Source organism: Micropterus dolomieu, linkage group LG21, assembly GCF_021292245.1.
Source record: "Micropterus dolomieu isolate WLL.071019.BEF.003 ecotype Adirondacks linkage group LG21, ASM2129224v1, whole genome shotgun sequence".
In the NCBI taxonomy this organism is placed as follows: domain Eukaryota; kingdom Metazoa; phylum Chordata; class Actinopteri; order Centrarchiformes; family Centrarchidae; genus Micropterus; species Micropterus dolomieu.
Window position 1 is genome coordinate 27,907,315 of NC_060170.1, and position 17,293 is coordinate 27,924,607.

Sequence of the window (17,293 nt, forward strand, 5' to 3'; positions counted from 1 at the left end):
AGGTTCTGGAGTGGCCTAGCCAGTCTCCAGACCTGAATCCAATTGAAAATCTTTGGAGGGAGCTTAAAATTCGAGTTGCCAGGCGACAACCTCGGAACCTGAATGATTTGGAGGCTGTCTGCAGGGAGGAGTGGGCCAACATCCCTGCCGAAATGTGCACAAACCTTGTCACCAACTATAAAAACCGTTTGACATCTGTGCTGGCCAATAATGGCTTTTCTACAAAATATTAACATGCTGTTTGTCCAGGGGGTCAAATACTTGTTTTTCCTCATCAGATGGTTATCAATTTTAATAAATTCATATGATGTGATTTTCTGGAATTTTCTTTGGGATTCTGTCTTTCACTGTTAAAATGTACATATGATTAAAATTATAGATCGTTGCATTCTTTGTAAGTGGGCAAACCTGCAAAATCAGCAAGGGGTCAAATACTTATTTCCCCCACTGTAACTTTAACATGAGGAGATTTTCAAGATAAACTACAAAGAGCCAAACACCTGCAAGGCGAAGATAACTGGCTGTGTAACATTAGAAACAAAAGAGGGAAAGATGTCTAATGTGAGAGCTTGATGGGATAAAAAGCCTTAATGTGACAAGCACACCCATACAAAACTACTCACATCAGTAGTCACAGGAAACAGCTGGTAACTGAATTAGGGGCTAAGTCATTCATCTTTTTGGCTCATATTCTGTGCTTCAGCAGGTGTGAGTGCTCATCTCGGGATTCTGTTAACCTTACCTTGATTTGAGTTTTTGGAGATGAGCACAGGAATAGGGTCAAACTCGTCGTCATTGCCCTTCTCCCCACACGACATGAGGAAAGCAGAGTCTGCGGTGAAGGAAGAGGAAGTGAAGGAATGATGGAGGGGGGGGGAAAGTTAACTCAGCGAAAGAAAAGAGCAAAAAGAAAGGAGGATGCAAGTAGATTAAAAATAGATGGAGTCAGGGCAGTCACAGTATTTAAAAGCCATGCATTTTAGGTGGCTTTTGGCTCATCTACAAATGAGTCAAGGGTCTGTGAAGCGGTCATTCAGTGCATCTAATTCAATTTCTATATCACGTGTCAATTTTGTTTTCTGTTTGAACTGGCCCTCCTGTTTGTGGAAGGATCTGTAGTCTGTGATGGTTTCATGGGCCTAGACACCCAGCAGACATGAAGCCAGCTGAGGGGTGCTGCAAAGGGGAGGTCTTACCAGAAGCAGTCTGGCCAGGCGGCAGCTCCTCCAGACAGGATCCAGAGCCGGAGCCCGGAGGAGCAGAGGAGCAGGTGGAGGAGGAAGAGGAAGGGAGACCAGAAACAGACTGGCTTCCATGAGGAGAAGTATGAGATAACAGATCGCAACCCAGGAGAGAGTCCTCTCCAGTGAGAGAGTCTGAGACAAGATGAAGCAAAGCCAGAGGGACAAGGGGTTACAGCTAAAATACGATTGTTAGCTTAAGGAGCTGAGGAAAATGCATTTGGTTAATAAGACAGTTCACTGTTTTATCTCTGGAAGCATACAATCATCAGCTTCAAAAGGAAACTCTTGGTGGAAATTGCATTTAAAACGTACACCAAAGTTAGGGGCAGGAGCTACAATAACAAAACCTACACGTTTCATAATATTACAGAACGATGTAGACTGTGGGTGGATTTTAGGCAAAATAAGCATCGATGATGAAAAATGTGTTACTATTTCTCATTGAATAGGCTGCTTCACACCCTAGAATACCTCAGGGTCATGGTACACCTCACTGCTCTACACTACAGCAACTGTTCCAGTTACTAAAGTTAGCTGTCAGAAAGAGCAACAGGCCGAAATGATGTAGCTGTTTTGTCAGTGATAAATCTGTTTGTGAATGCAGTTGTAAAAATCCCTCAAAAAAAATAAAATAAATAAATAACTCAAGATAATATCAACAGGTGACAACGGGATCATGACCACAGCTAGAAACAATTATTCCTTGTTGAAAGAGCTGCAAAGAACGAGGGTAAGATTTCCTATTCTGTGGTCCAGGATGCTAACCTGGCATGCTGGCAGGGATGAGCTCTGGCTGGCCTGAATGTCGCTGGGCCTGGGGGGCTTCCAAACCAGGAATCAGTGAATCCACACACACATCTGCCTTTGCTACATGGAGAAGAGCAAGTGGGAAAAGGGGTAATACAAAGAGATCAGTATTAGCAAAAATTGCCTTAGTAGGGATAACATTGATGAAGACCTTCTTTACTCTTTCCCCCAGTGGGCCTTTCTGACTTCATGATGATGTGAGTGAAAGAGGAGAAGGAAGGCAAGGAAGACACATGCAGAGCAGACGGGGAATTTTAGGGCAAGGCAGGGGACAAAAACAGAGCTAGTACCATTGGTGGAGCTCTCTGCAGAACTACTGAAGGGGTCAGCCAGGGTTAAGAGGTCGGGGAGCAGCAGAGAATTTTCAGGGGACTTCAGTCCCTCAATCAGCTTCTCTGTGAGCAAGCCAGGGAGTGACGATGGAGAGAGGTAATGGACAGATGGGCAAGAGAGAAAAACAGGCGATGAGGGAGGATTTTGCATACAAATCCAAATAAGGAACAGAAAAATTGAAGTGAGAGGAAACTAGCATGGGGGAAAATATTAAATCCGGACAAAATAAACAAGCATAATTACAGTTGGGTAAAATTTATAATATGGTAGATATCAAGTTGCTGAAATTTGTTTTGGGACAAAATATTTTTAGAAAAACACATGAAAAGATGATGACTGCACTGTGTGAACATTTCAAGGTAATTTTACATAAAAATGACACGAACATCAGGTGACTTGCAACGTCAATGAAACCATAATAAAATCCTAAAATTATTGTATGATTTGTTAGTTTCTTTAGTTCTGCCCACCACAACCACACACTCCAAAACCAGTAAGATGAGTAATACATCACATTTAAAAGGACAAAACTCTGCATTATCCTTTACCAGTAAAATTATATTAAACAGTTACTGCAGAAAACATTGAGAATTATTCAAGCTCTTGAAGTACAAACTACAACACCAAACATTTTACCATATAAAACGAGCCACAGCAATCACTGAGTTTCTTCACAGTGCTCATAGACTGCCCCAATGTCACTGTCCACATGTCAACCCTCTTACAATGCAGACAAATCTTTGTTAAGTTGGCTTTACCAGAAGCTTTACCATATAAAACGTTATTTTCTTTCAATGATGCACCTTTATTATTATAAAAAAGTACTGATTTGATTAAGCTAAAATACAGTCCATGCATGAAACAATAAACTACAAACTCTTCACTGCAGCTCATACTTACTGGAAACTGTTATGGGGCAAAATGGGGTCTTAGACAAGGAATGTGTTGGCTAGAAAATGGCACAGCAGATGTGACCTTTTGCCTCCTTCACTATAGGAGAGAGGCCAAAGCTGATGAGAAGCTTTTTATAAATCCCAAAAAGCTCATTTTTACAGTAAAGTCAATACAGAACATATGTAATATTAAAAATGATACACAGTACGCTGTAACAAGGATGCTGCTCAGCCGGGGCTCTCTGCTCTATCAGCAGAAGTCTGACTGTGTTTGCTTGTGTGCATCCTATTTGACTGAGCAATTCAGAGAGACTGAAAGAGACAGCTTAGGGTGGGTGGAGAAGATTAACCACACCCTGATTATGTAATAGCCTCAACATTTTTATCCTTTCATTCCAGGCAACTACACAAAGGAGGTTGCACAGCTAAGCGTGCACTTCCAAAAGAGCTAAAGGCTAAACTGAGGTAAACATAAAGGGCTGGGTCATCACTTTAACAAGGCAACATGCTTAACTTTCTCTTGTTCTTAGTGCCACTAGTAAGCAGGCTCCTCCAGCAGTAAGGCAATCCAATTAACAAAAGGAGAATTTGTCCTTCGCGTTGCCAGGCAACAGCGAAAGCACAGATCTGCAAATGAGATGCGATCTAGCTGTAGCTATGGTCTCTATTCATGGAAGCTGACAAGGACCCACTGTGAGGCTGCCTGCTATGTCAACAAGATAAGACGTGTACAAATCCAAACCACAAAACTAGCACTCATAAACTAACACCTGGGACGTGTGATATCCAGGAAACTACTTCAGTAAATAAAAAAAAAGTGACTCATAAGCTCTTTAAATCTATTTGTTCAAGAACCTAAGGTCCGACAGAATCAAAGACACGTCTCGTTCTATGTCATGTTGTGACAAGAAAATTACCTGTGGTGTCAGAGAGGGAGACGGTATTAAAAGGGTCTTGGGCAGTCAACAACGCTGAACCTGCACTCATGACGTCTGCAGATCTTTCATCTTAACATTGCACAGTAAATAAAGATGGAAGACAACAAATGAAGGAACATGACAGCAGGAATAACAGAATAAGAGAGTAGGTGAGAGTTGGGGATAGAGAAGACATAAGCTAACTTTTATGACAACTCTAGACATTGGTCAAGAAGCAGCAAAACGGTTGAATTTCACCTCTCTCAATATGGAATTGTTGCATGTAGATATTAAGAGAAATGTCCATTTGATGGCTGATATATTGCTCAAAGAGAAGCTTCCTGGGATATAATGTATGCAAAGCAATGAGACAGCATACTGAGAAGAATTAGGCAAGGCCTTACCTGGAAAAGCATTGAGCCCTGGAATGAGACTTTCACTGGAGCCTGTGACCTTCTCTCCTGGTGCAGCAGCTGTGCAGATACAATCATTTTTAGATCCCACAACTATTTACCAATGCTGCACATGTAAGTATGCTGTGAGCAAGTTGAACTTACTCTCAGATAGCTTTGCAAAGTCTTTGTTAAGCAGCTCCTCTGCTGTTAGCTTGGAGAAGTTATCATCCCCAAAGGGGTTCCAGCTGGGCTGAGTGTTGGGTGCAGTAAGGGCAGCTTGGGCATCACTATCACCTGGATGATACACACTTTGCTGGGACGAGCAGGGGGAGCCAGAAGGAGTGGTGCTAGCCGATCTGCAGTACACAGAGGTGTAAACATAAACAAGGGTAGTGCACAGTGAAATGCGATCATGGGTATTAAAGCTGTGGGCACTGGTCTACTGATGTATGCAAATAAGAGTGAGTGAACAGAGTTATTTAAAGACTGAATCGACTGATTCTTCTTAAGTTGGATTCTCTGGGTTGTAAAAGGGTCTCTTTTATATGAATGGACTGTCTATTGCCCTTCTCAGCTCACTCAGTGTCATGAAAGCACAGTCCATCCTCAGATCACTGAAGGGAGTCAATTCTGCTCACTTGGATTTGTTGAGGCTGGCCTCAGCTGCGGCAGCCTGGAGTAGCAGGGTGGACTTGCTGACTGGGACCCCAAACACGGCACTGTGAGTGACATCGCTCAGGATGCGTCTGTGGCCACTCTTAGTGGGCATCTTTGGCGACGAGGGGGGTGTCAATGACCCGACTTTGTGAATCCCTCGGCCAGATGACTTTAGGGAACAGGAAAAGACACAGAGGGGGAAATATAAGGGAAAATGTCCTTCAAGCCAACAGAGAATTTCTGTTTAGTGCATAAAGAGAAATAAAGAAATTAGACCCCAAACATCAAAAAAACAAGCATGCAAGATCCATCGGAAAAGAAAATCTGAAATAGAAGACTGATTATAAATTCCAACAACCAAACAACAAAAGAGAAAACTGTTATAGAAAAGGGAAGAAATGACACCTCATTAATCAAGGGTTAACTGAAACAAAATAGGTAGGGTGATAGTTGAAAGAAGCAGTTCAGAATGCAACACTAAATGATTTGGTTATCACATGATTTACACAGTATCTAACTGCAGCAATGTATTTCCAAAAGACGCATTTTAGCTATCACAATGTCACATTCAAGATTATTATTAAGTGAGACCATTCCTGCCTTCCCTTTGCCCCAGTAGAGGAAAAGTAAAAAAAAAATCAGATGTGATTGGTTAGAGACGAGCTAGTAATCAACTCCCTTTCTCAGAACAGCAGCAAACAGCAGCAGGAGTAGGATGTTACCAAAACCTCTGGGTCAGCTGCAGGACCAATGACTGCAGACTCAGGGATGGGGGTCAGATGAGAAGCTGCTGTTTCATGTACTGGGGCTACATGATGCTGCTGCTGGTGTTGCAGTTGCAGGGTAACAACTGGAGGAACAGGCTTAGCTTTGGACTGCGGCAGGGAAGACACCTGAGACGCTGTTTGTTGTTGTTGCTGCTGCTGCTGCTGGTGGTGGAAGCTCTGTACCAGTAGATGCTACATAGGAATACCACACAGCCAAGCATGAGGAAGGCCCTGTTGTCATGATTTATAGCTCTCTGACAAGTGTAGCAGCCTTTTATAGCATATTTTTCAGAGTTCATGATCTACCTTTTTGACAGTGCACAATGGAAAACAAGAGAAAATATAGGAAAGATGTGGTGAAACAGACACAATTTAGGTTATAATAAAAGTATTTTGTCCCTTAAACAGGCCAGCTCAGGCTAAAAACAGTAACAGAGGGAATAATCAGCAGTGTCACAGTCTGTTCATGGATGTTTAAATTCAAATTAAAGCATTATATTATATCACAGTAGTTGATTTTACAGTCTGGACCACAAGATGAACAGACAAACAACATAGCAGTGTTTGTATGTTTAAGATTATGGCTCATTAGCAGCTCAGTACAGCAATGTGTGTGTGGTATCACATTGTGTTTGATACTGCATGAATAGTGATGTTGTCAACTGAAGCAGGACTAGCTGAACAAACAGATAATCCAAACTGTGTCTGTGGTCACTCACAGCTAATCAAAATAAATCGCCTGCAAGTGTTGCCAAGTACCCTCTGTTTTGCAAATGGTCCATTACACAAGTCAACATATAGGTCCTTTCAACCGTGAAGACTTCTCTAGGACCAGGAAGGACGTCTATACACCACTGTCAACATCAGTCAGCATCCATGAGTGAGATTTACTAAATGTTTTCTTGTTGTTCTGCCAGGATGCCTACCTGCTGGTTACTCTGTGGGCTTAAGAAGGCTGTGGCTTGCTGCTGCTTCATGAGGAGCTGCTGATGCTGTGGTGTAGCCTGTGGCTGCATGTTGGGTGTCTGAGCTGACTGTGGTGTAGCCTGTGCTACAAGAGCCTGTTGGACAGGTTGGACAGCAGCTGCAGCTGGGACACTGATACCAACACCTGGAGGAAGGAGAATTCAAAAAACATAGACATTTTATGGTGACCTAAAGAATGCCATCACAGATTCTTGTTTTCATCAAACTGTCAAGCAGTTGAAAGTTATTAAATGCAGTATATATGTGTTTGTGTGCAAGTATTTGTGTAATTGTATGCCTCCTTTAATGTCAAAAGGACCCTCAAATTAGAAAAATGAAAAGAGTATTTCAATAACTGGAATTATTTGGGCAAGCTAATGCTTTCGGCCCAATCTCCACTTCCCTCTGAGACAGAAACAAGGAAATACTACACTATATTCTAAAGTAACAATTCCTGCATTTATTTACTAGAAATAATTTAGTATAGCTAAATGAATAAATAAATATATTTGGTATTTTCTCTATTAGTGTTTTTTTCCTTTTTTTTTTTTTCTTCAAGACATTCATTTAATCCCCAAACACGACCCAGCAAATTACTGAGTTACAAGTGCAAAATAAAACAAACGAGTACACTGCTGTAATTAATGTGACACCACCATCTATTCTGTCTTTGGGCTGCAAATGGATTGCATTGTTAAAGTATGGATGTCACAGGACTCATAAAAAGACAATTAAAAGCCTTTTAACAATGGGCTAATCGACCCATTGGGAATACAAGCCCTAGACAAGGTTTAGAGTCAAATTCTTGAGCAGTTCACTATCATGAATCAATACAAGATGTCACTTTGAATAAAGCAATACAAGGACAACTTCCACGATAAGCAAAGTCCCTTATTACCCAAGTAAGACTGGTCTTAACTCTTACACACAGAAGTATCAAAGAGTTACTTATACCTATGGCCTGGGGTGCTCCTGCGGACACATTGGGTCTTTTTCGTGGAGTGAGAGCTGGCTGAATGGGGAGAATGCCTGATATCGGCTGGGGCTGAGCCTGGCCAGCTTTGGGCCGTTGTCGAGGTGCAATTGAGGTTTCTGTGGTAGGAATGGGGTCTGTGAGCCTGAAGGAAAGAAAAGAGAAAACTGATGGTAATGTAGATGTTTCTCACAATGCTAACACTCAAATGCTTTGCTTTTCACTCACCTGGCTTTGGTTTGACTCTTTTTGGCCACTGCTTCACTGGCTCTGATAGGCTCAGGAAGTTTTGCAGGAATAGGTGAATTCTACAACATTAAGGGGATTTGCAATTTTCATTTGAGTTTACATTTCAGTGAAGAAAACATTGACTCCAGTATCAATTTGCAGCTTCCATGAATGCATCTTCATTACCTAATGTCATAATACTTAAAGGCGTGAGGTCAGAAATTTGGACCAAGTGCTGAGCTAACTTGTAAATGTATCTGACAAGGGAAAGATGTATGAAGGGCAGCCAACTGGCAGCCAACAAAAGCTAGAAGGATAGCTTTTCTCCCATATCACTGTCCTAGATTACTTTGCTAAGAAAGCAACAAGACAACTGAAACCACTGTACATCAGATACATATAAATATATCACAAATCCTGCATTTTCCCATCTCAAATTCCTGCCATTCTTCTTTCCATGGTGACTTACATTTACATTTGGGACTGGACACTCTCGTCGAGCCAGTTTAAAGGCAAAGTAGGATATTTGGTAGATGTCTGGTCTTATATCTGGGTCAGGTTCCAGCATGTATCCTGGGAAATAAACAAACAAAGGATGTTAAGTTTGCTACAGAAATATGACAATTCACATTCAAACTTACAGTAACTGCACATATGCAGGATGTGCATGCTGTATGTAGGTCAGTGTATATATTCTGGGGAACAGGGTTACTCACTGATGAGACAGTGCATGTCCTGGGAGTAGCGAGAGTTGTCTGGGATAGTAAAAGTTCCATCACAGATAGCCACTTGGCTCTCCCCAAAAGGAAGTGTGAAGTAGCACAGCTTATAGAGTAGACAGCCCATGGCCTGTACAGGCAAGAGAATCAGTACACTTCATGTAAATGTCTCTGTCTAGCATGTTTGTACTAACTAATACAAATGTCATTATCAAGATTGAATGACAGTAATGTGATCATACAGGCATTATTATGGTAATGAACACAGTCCCTCTCACCCAAATGTCAGCCTTTGTCGTGATCATCTTTCCACCATAGAGGTTGACCATCTCTGGAGCGCGGTACGACAGAGTAGTGTATCTGGTAAGATTTGAGAGCAGACCATTGAGCTTCAGATTTTTAATAAGAGAAAGGAGAGAAGGTATGAAGAGCTCAGAAAACTCACTTTTTAATTTCCTCCTCCACGACTGGCACCCCTTCTGTCTGAGGGTTTTGGAAGCGATTAGTGGCACTTCCAAAATCACAGAGCACATAGTGTCCACGGTCGTGCAGAAGAATATTTTCCACCTACATGAGGAAGACAAGATGAGTCCTGTCAGAACTGAGAGTATATGAGATAAACAACACTGTCACAATCAATTACTTGCAAATAATTGGCACGGCCAGCAATTAGCTAGGCTAATGCAGTGGGAAGTTCATGCATAATGGGAAATGAATTAAGACTTGCCTTGAGATCTCGATGGATGATTGGACTCTTGCACTGATGGAGGCGAGCGAGCGCCTCGCATGTATCACAAAAGATCTGTAACACCTCGGCTTCAGTGAAGCCCGTCTGTAACCGCTGGTTCATTAGGTTAACCACCTGCCCGCCTGCATAAAACAAACAGGTCAACTAAAAGTCTATGAAATGTCAGCTGATGCCAAGTTAACACTGTATCTATCGAATGGTTATGGGATGTAACTTTATGAATGGTGTTTTATTTTTGGTCAGTTTGAATCTGTGAGAAATACTTGCTTTTTAAAATCAATGGTCATAACAACTACCTATACCTTATTATAAACACAAAGCACTGCATTGCCATTGCTGCTTATACACATAATGTACTGAAATGTAAAATACATTTTCTAAAGTGGTATGTCTATTTAAAATAAAGTTTACACAAAATAGCTGTTCTCTGTAAACTATATTCTACAGTGGCATCAACAGCTACAGCTTTCTATAAATAACACCACTCAGTTATATATCGACTGAAACTGAAGTTACATTGACCATGAAAGCTATCAGTTGAATATTTGCCTTCGAACAGCTGTGAGGAGCAGAGGGTAATGGAGCTTTGAATTCAACAGGAACAGAAAGGGAATGGGGGCTGGGAATTTTACCTCGACAGAAGTCCATTAAGATTAGGACTTCCCACACATCGCCAGCTCCAACAGCAGTTATGCTTGAGTCCAGGAAACCAACTATGTTTTTGTTGCCCACTAGGTCCCTCTGTGTAAACAAACAGAGGGAAATTACCAATGACAATGGAGATAAAGCTTTCAGAGATTTCACAGTCCTAAAAGCTTTCATAGATTTTACACTTCTAAAACACTTGGCTTAACAAATTATATAAAACATCCATGTCAACTGTTCAGTCTATTTTTATCTGTAGAGACATGCTGATTCTCTGCCAAAGGTCTGGAAGTAATGACGATAACCATCCAGCAATAGTCATGCCACCCAGGGAGTGGCTGCAGGAACTGCTTAGTTTCACTTACATTAAGGACTCAAAGGATGGGCAAAGGAGCTTAGATGGCAACAGGCAAATTAAACATTTCAAGTGTTAAAGGGGCATTAATTAAATCACTTCTCTTACCATCACCATCCCTGGGTCAAAGAGTATTTTCAGATAATTTTCAGTGTTTGTACTTCCGTATGTCTCTGTGTGATGGTAAGTTACACACTTGCAACATTTTACTTGATGTCGTTAATCTTGGCCATTTTGCACTGCAAGCAGGTTAACATTAACGCACGCATTCTGCTCTTACAACACATATTCTAGTACTGTCAAAGAGAAAATGCTGCACTCAGCCGTTAGTTACTGGACTGTCTTACTCACCATAATCTGTATCTCAAGTTTGCAGACCTGCAGATCATGTTCGTTGTTGACATACATCCTTTTGAGTGCACAACGTAGGCCTTGGTGGGTCCGCACCAAAAACACGATGGCAAAACCTCCTGCAAATGAGTTGAGAGAAAGATAAGGAGAAAGGAGAATGGAGAATGAGCACATACAAATTTCAAAAGAACAACACCAACTACATACACTGTAATCCATATTTACAATGTCAAAATATCCTGTTCCATTTTTGTACTTGTAGCTAACAGTGGCAATACCATTCATGTTGTCATACTGGTTTTTAACATAAGCTTTTCAATGATATTAAAAACTGGATAATTTCACTTTTTAGTTCAGCCACTGTCAGTTGCTGATATTCTGTAGTTCTCTACTCAGTGTAATCAAGAAAGACTCCTGTAGAACTACTGCATGTCAATTAAAGTGATTCCGACAGCAACATGATACTAATACTACTTATTTATCTTTCAAACCTTCAAACCAAATGTCCCTCAGCTGTACTCTGACCCTGACAGATCAGGTATATCTTAATACTGGCAGCTAATGAGGCTGACTCATGGAATAGCAGGATTGGCTTTTTCTAACTAATTGATATATGTATGTATTTCATATTATCATAGTGATGAAGTAAGAAAAACAGTCCTTCAAGGGAATACTGTATGTGATGACGCAATGGCCGGCTGGCTGGCTGGCTGGCTCACTGGTAAGAGGAGCTTGAAACAGCACTGTGTGAGTCAGCAGCTGTGCCGAGGCGAAGGATGCAAGAAGCAGACAACACCGACAAGGGATAGCTACAGTAAGGGAGAGAATTCATCACCCCACCTTTGGTCACAGTGAAGCTGCCACTAGGGATGAAACGGTAACCGGTTTAATGATAAACCATGGTAACATTCCCAACGGTTATTATTACTGTATACATTTTCATTACCATGATGGTTCCGGTAGCGCTCACTATACTCACAGCAAATCTTGTCCAGCATCAACAAAAGTTAGACAGTCTCTCAGAAGCAGGCTAGTCATATTTTGGTTTTTATAAGAGAGCTGAGGGAAACTTGATTGAACAAAATTGCCTTATAGTGAATACAGGTGAGTTAACTTTTAGCTTTGGTTTGTCTCTCTGACTTTCTAACAGCTTGTAAACTGAAGCTCTCAGTGTTAGCTGCTCTTGTAAAAACGCTACAAATTGTTCTGCTGCTCTATGTGTCGTGTGTCTGCAGACTCTATTCGCTCACTGCACATAATAACGTTACGCAGTTTATCTGGCAACTGTCAAATTAGTTGTAAAAGTGTGTGAACAGGAGAAACGCTGCAGACTCCTCTGTGTTTATGTCAGTGGTTTGGACTCATTGCAGTTACTTTTACTGTCTTCTAAACACTCAGCTGTATTCATGTAACTGTGCATGGGGTCATTGCATTCCTTGCATATTATATAAAATAACATAAAATTTAATGATAATGCACACTTAGATGGTTTTGATATGATTACAAAAAGTATTGTCTGTTATTATTTTAATGTTTATACAAACAAAATGTTAATTTTATTTGTGGTTTTCAATGTAAAATTGTTGAAATGGTTTCAGTGTGTGTATCAGCACATTTTAGCAATGCCATGATAATACTGATAACCGTGATAATTTTGTCCACTATAATCGTGGTATGATATTTTCATACCATTTCATCTCTAGCTGCCACATGGAGAAAACTACGGGATGGCTGTATCCATGCATAGCAACGCAAACCACTGACAACCACATGGATGAATAAACATTCTTTTCAACAGAGTCAAGCCGCAGTGAGACAATTCTGAAAAATGTTGTATTGGAAAAAAAACCGTTTTGGTTGTACTTCACTGAATTACAGGATAGCCTATTTTCTTCACTGAGTTCCAGATATGAACGGACCTCAGTTTGCACTTGGTTCTCTCTTGATTTTATGTTGAGAGCACGTAGCAGATTTCACTGTGAAGGTCTGAATTTTGTTGTTACTGCAGCTCTTCTGTTCACAGTTTTTTTTTTTTTTATCTCACAGCTTGTGTTAATGTCATGCACTGGGTTGACTCATCCTGCCAGCATTACTAAGCCAAGGACAGCTCCACGTGACTTGTCTGGGTGATGTTTGATAAAGACCGCCTTGGGCAACATTACTGTGTGCCGTATTATTTAAGAAATGAACGGAGTACAAAAATATGGGAGTCAGCAAAATGTAATCGTTTTTCATCAGGCTGGCCTAAATGGTTCAATAAATACAATAACCCTCAGACTACTGAGGTCCTGTATGTGACAGGGTGGAGCCAGGTCACAAGTTCACTAATGTCATCAGCTATAAATTCAATGCTGGAAATTTCACAGTGAAGTGCAAAAATCTGCAACACAGTGCTGCACCAACAGACATGGTACTGGCTGAGTAATTACTGTCATTAAGACAGAGAAGTGATGTGCTTGAGAAGTGGGTTTAAATGAAAACAATATCAAACTAATTCAGTCTCTATCCTGAATCAGAATAGAGAGATGGGAGCACACTTCATGAGAACATGAAACACAGGTGTGTCTGTTTTTTGTGTGTGTGTGTGTGTTATATGTCAGAGTTCAGACAGTTGAACCCCTACTGTCTTGCACAGTCTAATCTGAGATGCCTGTAAGGAATGAGAAGGATTAGCAGCCTTCTTACGCAACATTTAGCAGTGGTCTACAATCTCAGTAGACAAATAATTGTAAGCACAGCTACAAATAGCCTCCGCCTCTTGACGTAACTGACTGTCAGGATTATACCACTGTAGTTTATGCATACACAAGCAAATGCACAAAAAAATACACCTTTACGCACTGCCATGAATACAGTGAATAGTTATAGTGGTCTGACACAATTTCTCATCAGTGTATTAGAACTTACATAACTACTCTCTAGGCTTTGGACTACTATGCATGTCCTCAGGACTACTATGCTGTTTATAAACATGCTCCCTGCAAGGTTACACAACAACGACAGCAAGAAATACCAGCACCAGCCTCACCTACTAGAGACAAAATTACTAGCATGGACTATCTAGTCTTAGTTGAGGAAAGTCTTTGCACAGAAAATGTAATGACTCTGTTTTACAAATGAGTGTCATTGACTCACTGAAGCTCCATGTTGTGTAGTCTAATAGCAGGAACTGGATACACACAACATGTCACATTCACCTCCAGAACAGGGCTAATGTTATTAGCTATGGCCTAACTCTATACAGATAGAATAAAAAATATCTTGTTGATAGTAAATGCAAAATGTTCCAACAACAATTTGAGAACAAATCACACATATCTGCCTGAAGCCAAAAGTCTAAAATAAAAACTACAATAATAACATGTTTCCAAGCATGAACTTTTAGGCCCGAAGCTACAAAAGCCAGTATGTCCCTCTGAATGCTTTTGTCTGTACAATGTGAAAAGTGTGTTCATTTCAGCCAATGACAACAGAGTTCAACAATGACAACAAAAGGAAAACGGGGTGAGGGGCATTTCCAAATGGAGCAGCCAGCTAACAGAAACTTAAAGCCTGGACTACAACCAAAACCATCTGAATAAATAGTCTAGTGACACTGGGGGGAGTCGTATTGCAAGCTGTAGGTTCACTGCTGGAGCAAGACAAAAATATGATCTGCAGAAAAACATTCCAACTAGGATTTGTGGAAGATTTTTAATATTGGGGAAATTATTCATTTTTACCATCTATGCAAAATTCTGAACAACTAACCAATCTCAATGTTGTCTCCTTTAAGTGAATGTCTGCATCAAGTCCAAAGTTTTTCAAGAACTGATAAGAAAACTACAATAAGTCCACACTCACAGAAATAAACAAATTCTACAAACTGTTTCCACTGACATCTCATTGCAGTGTAGGGCTGAGGTTAGATGTCTAACCCATTCATAAAGCCACCATGTGGCCACACAGATGCGGCCCATCTATAGGACTGATGAATTAATCAGTCTTCTTTCATCTATTATTTAGTAACAGGCGCGCTTAGCTAACAGAGCATGGCAGACTCATTTTCTCATTGCAAAGACAAATGACCATAGGAAACCTGTACAACTCTCTCATGGAGCCTGTTTAACCGTATTCTGGTACAGACTACCTTGAAAGCAAAACATTTATCTACCTCACTCAATGAATAAGATTCACCCCCAACTAACCAACGTGCCAGATTGTTTTAATACAGAAAGGTGTGTTATGAAATTTAGTTTTAAAGCCCCAACTTGTCAGTAGGTCATGTTTTATGTGGCTGCACAATCTTAATAACCTTTGCCTCCTTCTAACCCACAAGAAAATGATATTGTTCATCCAAACATCTGAAATGTACATTTGTGATTTGGCACTCCCTTCACAAATATCAAGACAGATGAGTCAGCATGGCATTGGTCCTTTACAACAACAGAAAATCCAGTTTTACAATGTTCCTCCCAGCCTCTAAGTTAATAGTGCAGTCACGCAAAGAATAGTAAATCTGAACAACTTATAATTGTATACCACACCCTCCCCCACATTTCATATTTCATCTGTGAAATCGTCTCTTTTTCCCCCCACTTTAATGATCATTACACAGAAGCAAGCAAGCTCAGGCCACAAATGAAAAGTAAAGTGAGGGCAAGTGAAGTACTTAAGAAGAGCTGCCTGCGGTGGTCACAACAGATCCAACATTGTGCCAATAAGCATGACAAATGTCATTACCATCTCTAATAAAGGTTTTAGTGTATCATTACACTAGGGCTCTAGCTGGGCCATAACCCAACAAAAACAGGCCCACTCATCAATTAATGTTCCTTGCCTGCTCATCCTCACAACATTGTGGTGCAGTTTAGATTGTGGATCTAGTTAATCGTCTTTGTGTGACATGTTAGGCATTCATACAACAGAAAGCCACATCATTCACCTTCGGCGACAATTTCCTCGACGGTCACTTGATATCGTCCAATGGTAAAGACCCGTCCGATGAAGCTGCCACCGCCGCCGGAACCAGCGCCTCCTCCGCCGACTCCGGAGCCAGGCCCAGGGCCCACCAACTCCCGACGAGAGTCAAAAAATTTCTTCATTTCCCACCGAGGTTAACCAAAGCACGGACAAGTCCAAAATGTATTCGTATTGTAACAACAAATATGAGTGGATATAACCAACCCCTGTTCGTCGAGGTGCTGGTGTTAACGCTGGAGCAGTTTTACAGTAATTGAATGAATGCAGCCAGCTATCTTCAAGCTAAATGCTAGCTAACTAGCTGGACCTCAAAATATTCCAAACACCTTTGTGCGACGCTCCTTTGCTAGCTCATAGTTTGAACAGCAGGCGGAGTCAAATATAGCTGAGGAAATAATAAGATATAATGTCCACACTGAAGTCACCGCTTTCCACTCTGGACCGAGAGCAGCGCTGGTTGGCTAAATTAGCCCGGTTATGAGCCCCGAAAAAACACTTGTTAGCCCTTAGCTCACTAAGCTAAGCAGCTAGGTGCGGTGACAGCTGTCAGTTGATAGACTGGCATACAGGTAGGTCCTTAGTGTCCAATGCAGCTTATTACACATCTCCGCTGATATCATCCACCCGAAATGTTACTTAGTTCACCTACTGCTCTACTCGTCTGTATTGTAGTAAAACTGACAGACCTCCACGGCTTTCGTGCGTCCAGCCGGCTGTAAGAATAAGGCTGGTCAACTAAGTTAATGACAGAGCTAACGTAGCTACAAACAGTGGATGCTAGTGACTCCTCTCCAGCTCCTCTCTGCGGACTCCCTCTGGCTGGACTTCTCTTGATGTGATTGGTCAAAAGAACAGCTACTTCCTGTAGTCTCTAGCTTTGGTCCCCAGTACAAAAACCAAATGGGCCCCCACTCTTCAAATGTAACAACCTGTCCAGCTCAGTGCTGCACGGATCAGCTATAATCTCACAGGTACAGTAACTATAACCATCTTTTAGTAGTGCAATGCATGTATTGACTATTTCAAATAATATAGGAGATTAGAAATCGTTTTTTTTTTTTACCTTAAATACCTGTATGCAAGGTATCTGAGTGTTAAGGGAAACTTCACTTCTCTCCAATGAACGGCTCCTCTCTTTTTTACCACTGATCCATTTGAGAAAGCTTCCTTTTCTGTGGATAGAAATGGTACAATACAGCTTATTATGTCTTTGTTTACAATACAATACACCTGCAGTACAAGTTGTAAGATGAGGGCAGAAGGTGAGCCTCTCTACTGCTGGCAGTAGAGAGGCTTTAGGGAGAACTCAGAATCTAATTTACAGGGATCCATC

The 17,293-nt window shown here is 41.1% G+C and overlaps 1 protein-coding gene across 13 annotated transcripts in view; it reads right to left on the reverse strand.

The window, feature by feature from the left end:
* The window catches only part of LOC123960098 (AP2-associated protein kinase 1-like), a 24,305-nt gene extending 7,531 nt beyond the window's left edge, over window positions 1-16,774 (reverse strand). Inside the window, exons 1-20 of one of the 13 annotated variants that reach the window (XR_006822441.1) lie at window positions 15,923-16,768; window positions 10,999-11,117; window positions 10,280-10,388; window positions 9,627-9,769; window positions 9,345-9,466; window positions 9,178-9,259; window positions 8,897-9,029; window positions 8,650-8,753; window positions 8,181-8,260; window positions 7,934-8,097; window positions 6,940-7,124; window positions 5,969-6,205; window positions 5,228-5,415; window positions 4,752-4,945; window positions 4,599-4,667; window positions 4,195-4,284; window positions 2,342-2,446; window positions 2,010-2,111; window positions 1,197-1,376; window positions 743-832 (exon numbers count right to left, since the gene is read on the reverse strand). Coding sequence is in view for 12 of the 13 variants with exons in the window: in XM_046034614.1 (XP_045890570.1) it covers window positions 743-832; window positions 1,197-1,376; window positions 2,010-2,111; window positions 2,342-2,446; window positions 4,195-4,284; window positions 4,599-4,667; window positions 4,752-4,945; window positions 5,228-5,415; window positions 5,969-6,205; window positions 6,940-7,124; window positions 7,934-8,097; window positions 8,181-8,260; window positions 8,650-8,753; window positions 8,897-9,029; window positions 9,178-9,259; window positions 9,345-9,466; window positions 9,627-9,769; window positions 10,280-10,388; window positions 10,999-11,117; window positions 15,923-16,082 (2,656 nt within the window). In the remaining variant the exon portion in view is untranslated. Of the gene's footprint in view, window positions 1-742; window positions 833-1,196; window positions 1,377-2,009; window positions 2,112-2,341; window positions 2,447-4,194; window positions 4,285-4,598; window positions 4,668-4,751; window positions 4,946-5,227; window positions 5,416-5,968; window positions 6,206-6,939; window positions 7,125-7,933; window positions 8,098-8,180; window positions 8,261-8,649; window positions 8,754-8,896; window positions 9,030-9,177; window positions 9,260-9,344; window positions 9,467-9,626; window positions 9,770-10,279; window positions 10,389-10,998; window positions 11,118-15,922 lie in introns of all 13 variants that reach the window. The other 12 variants (XM_046034621.1, XM_046034614.1, XM_046034615.1 and 9 more) reach the window with 12 other exon arrangements.
* Window positions 16,775-17,293: the final 519 nt, after the last annotated feature.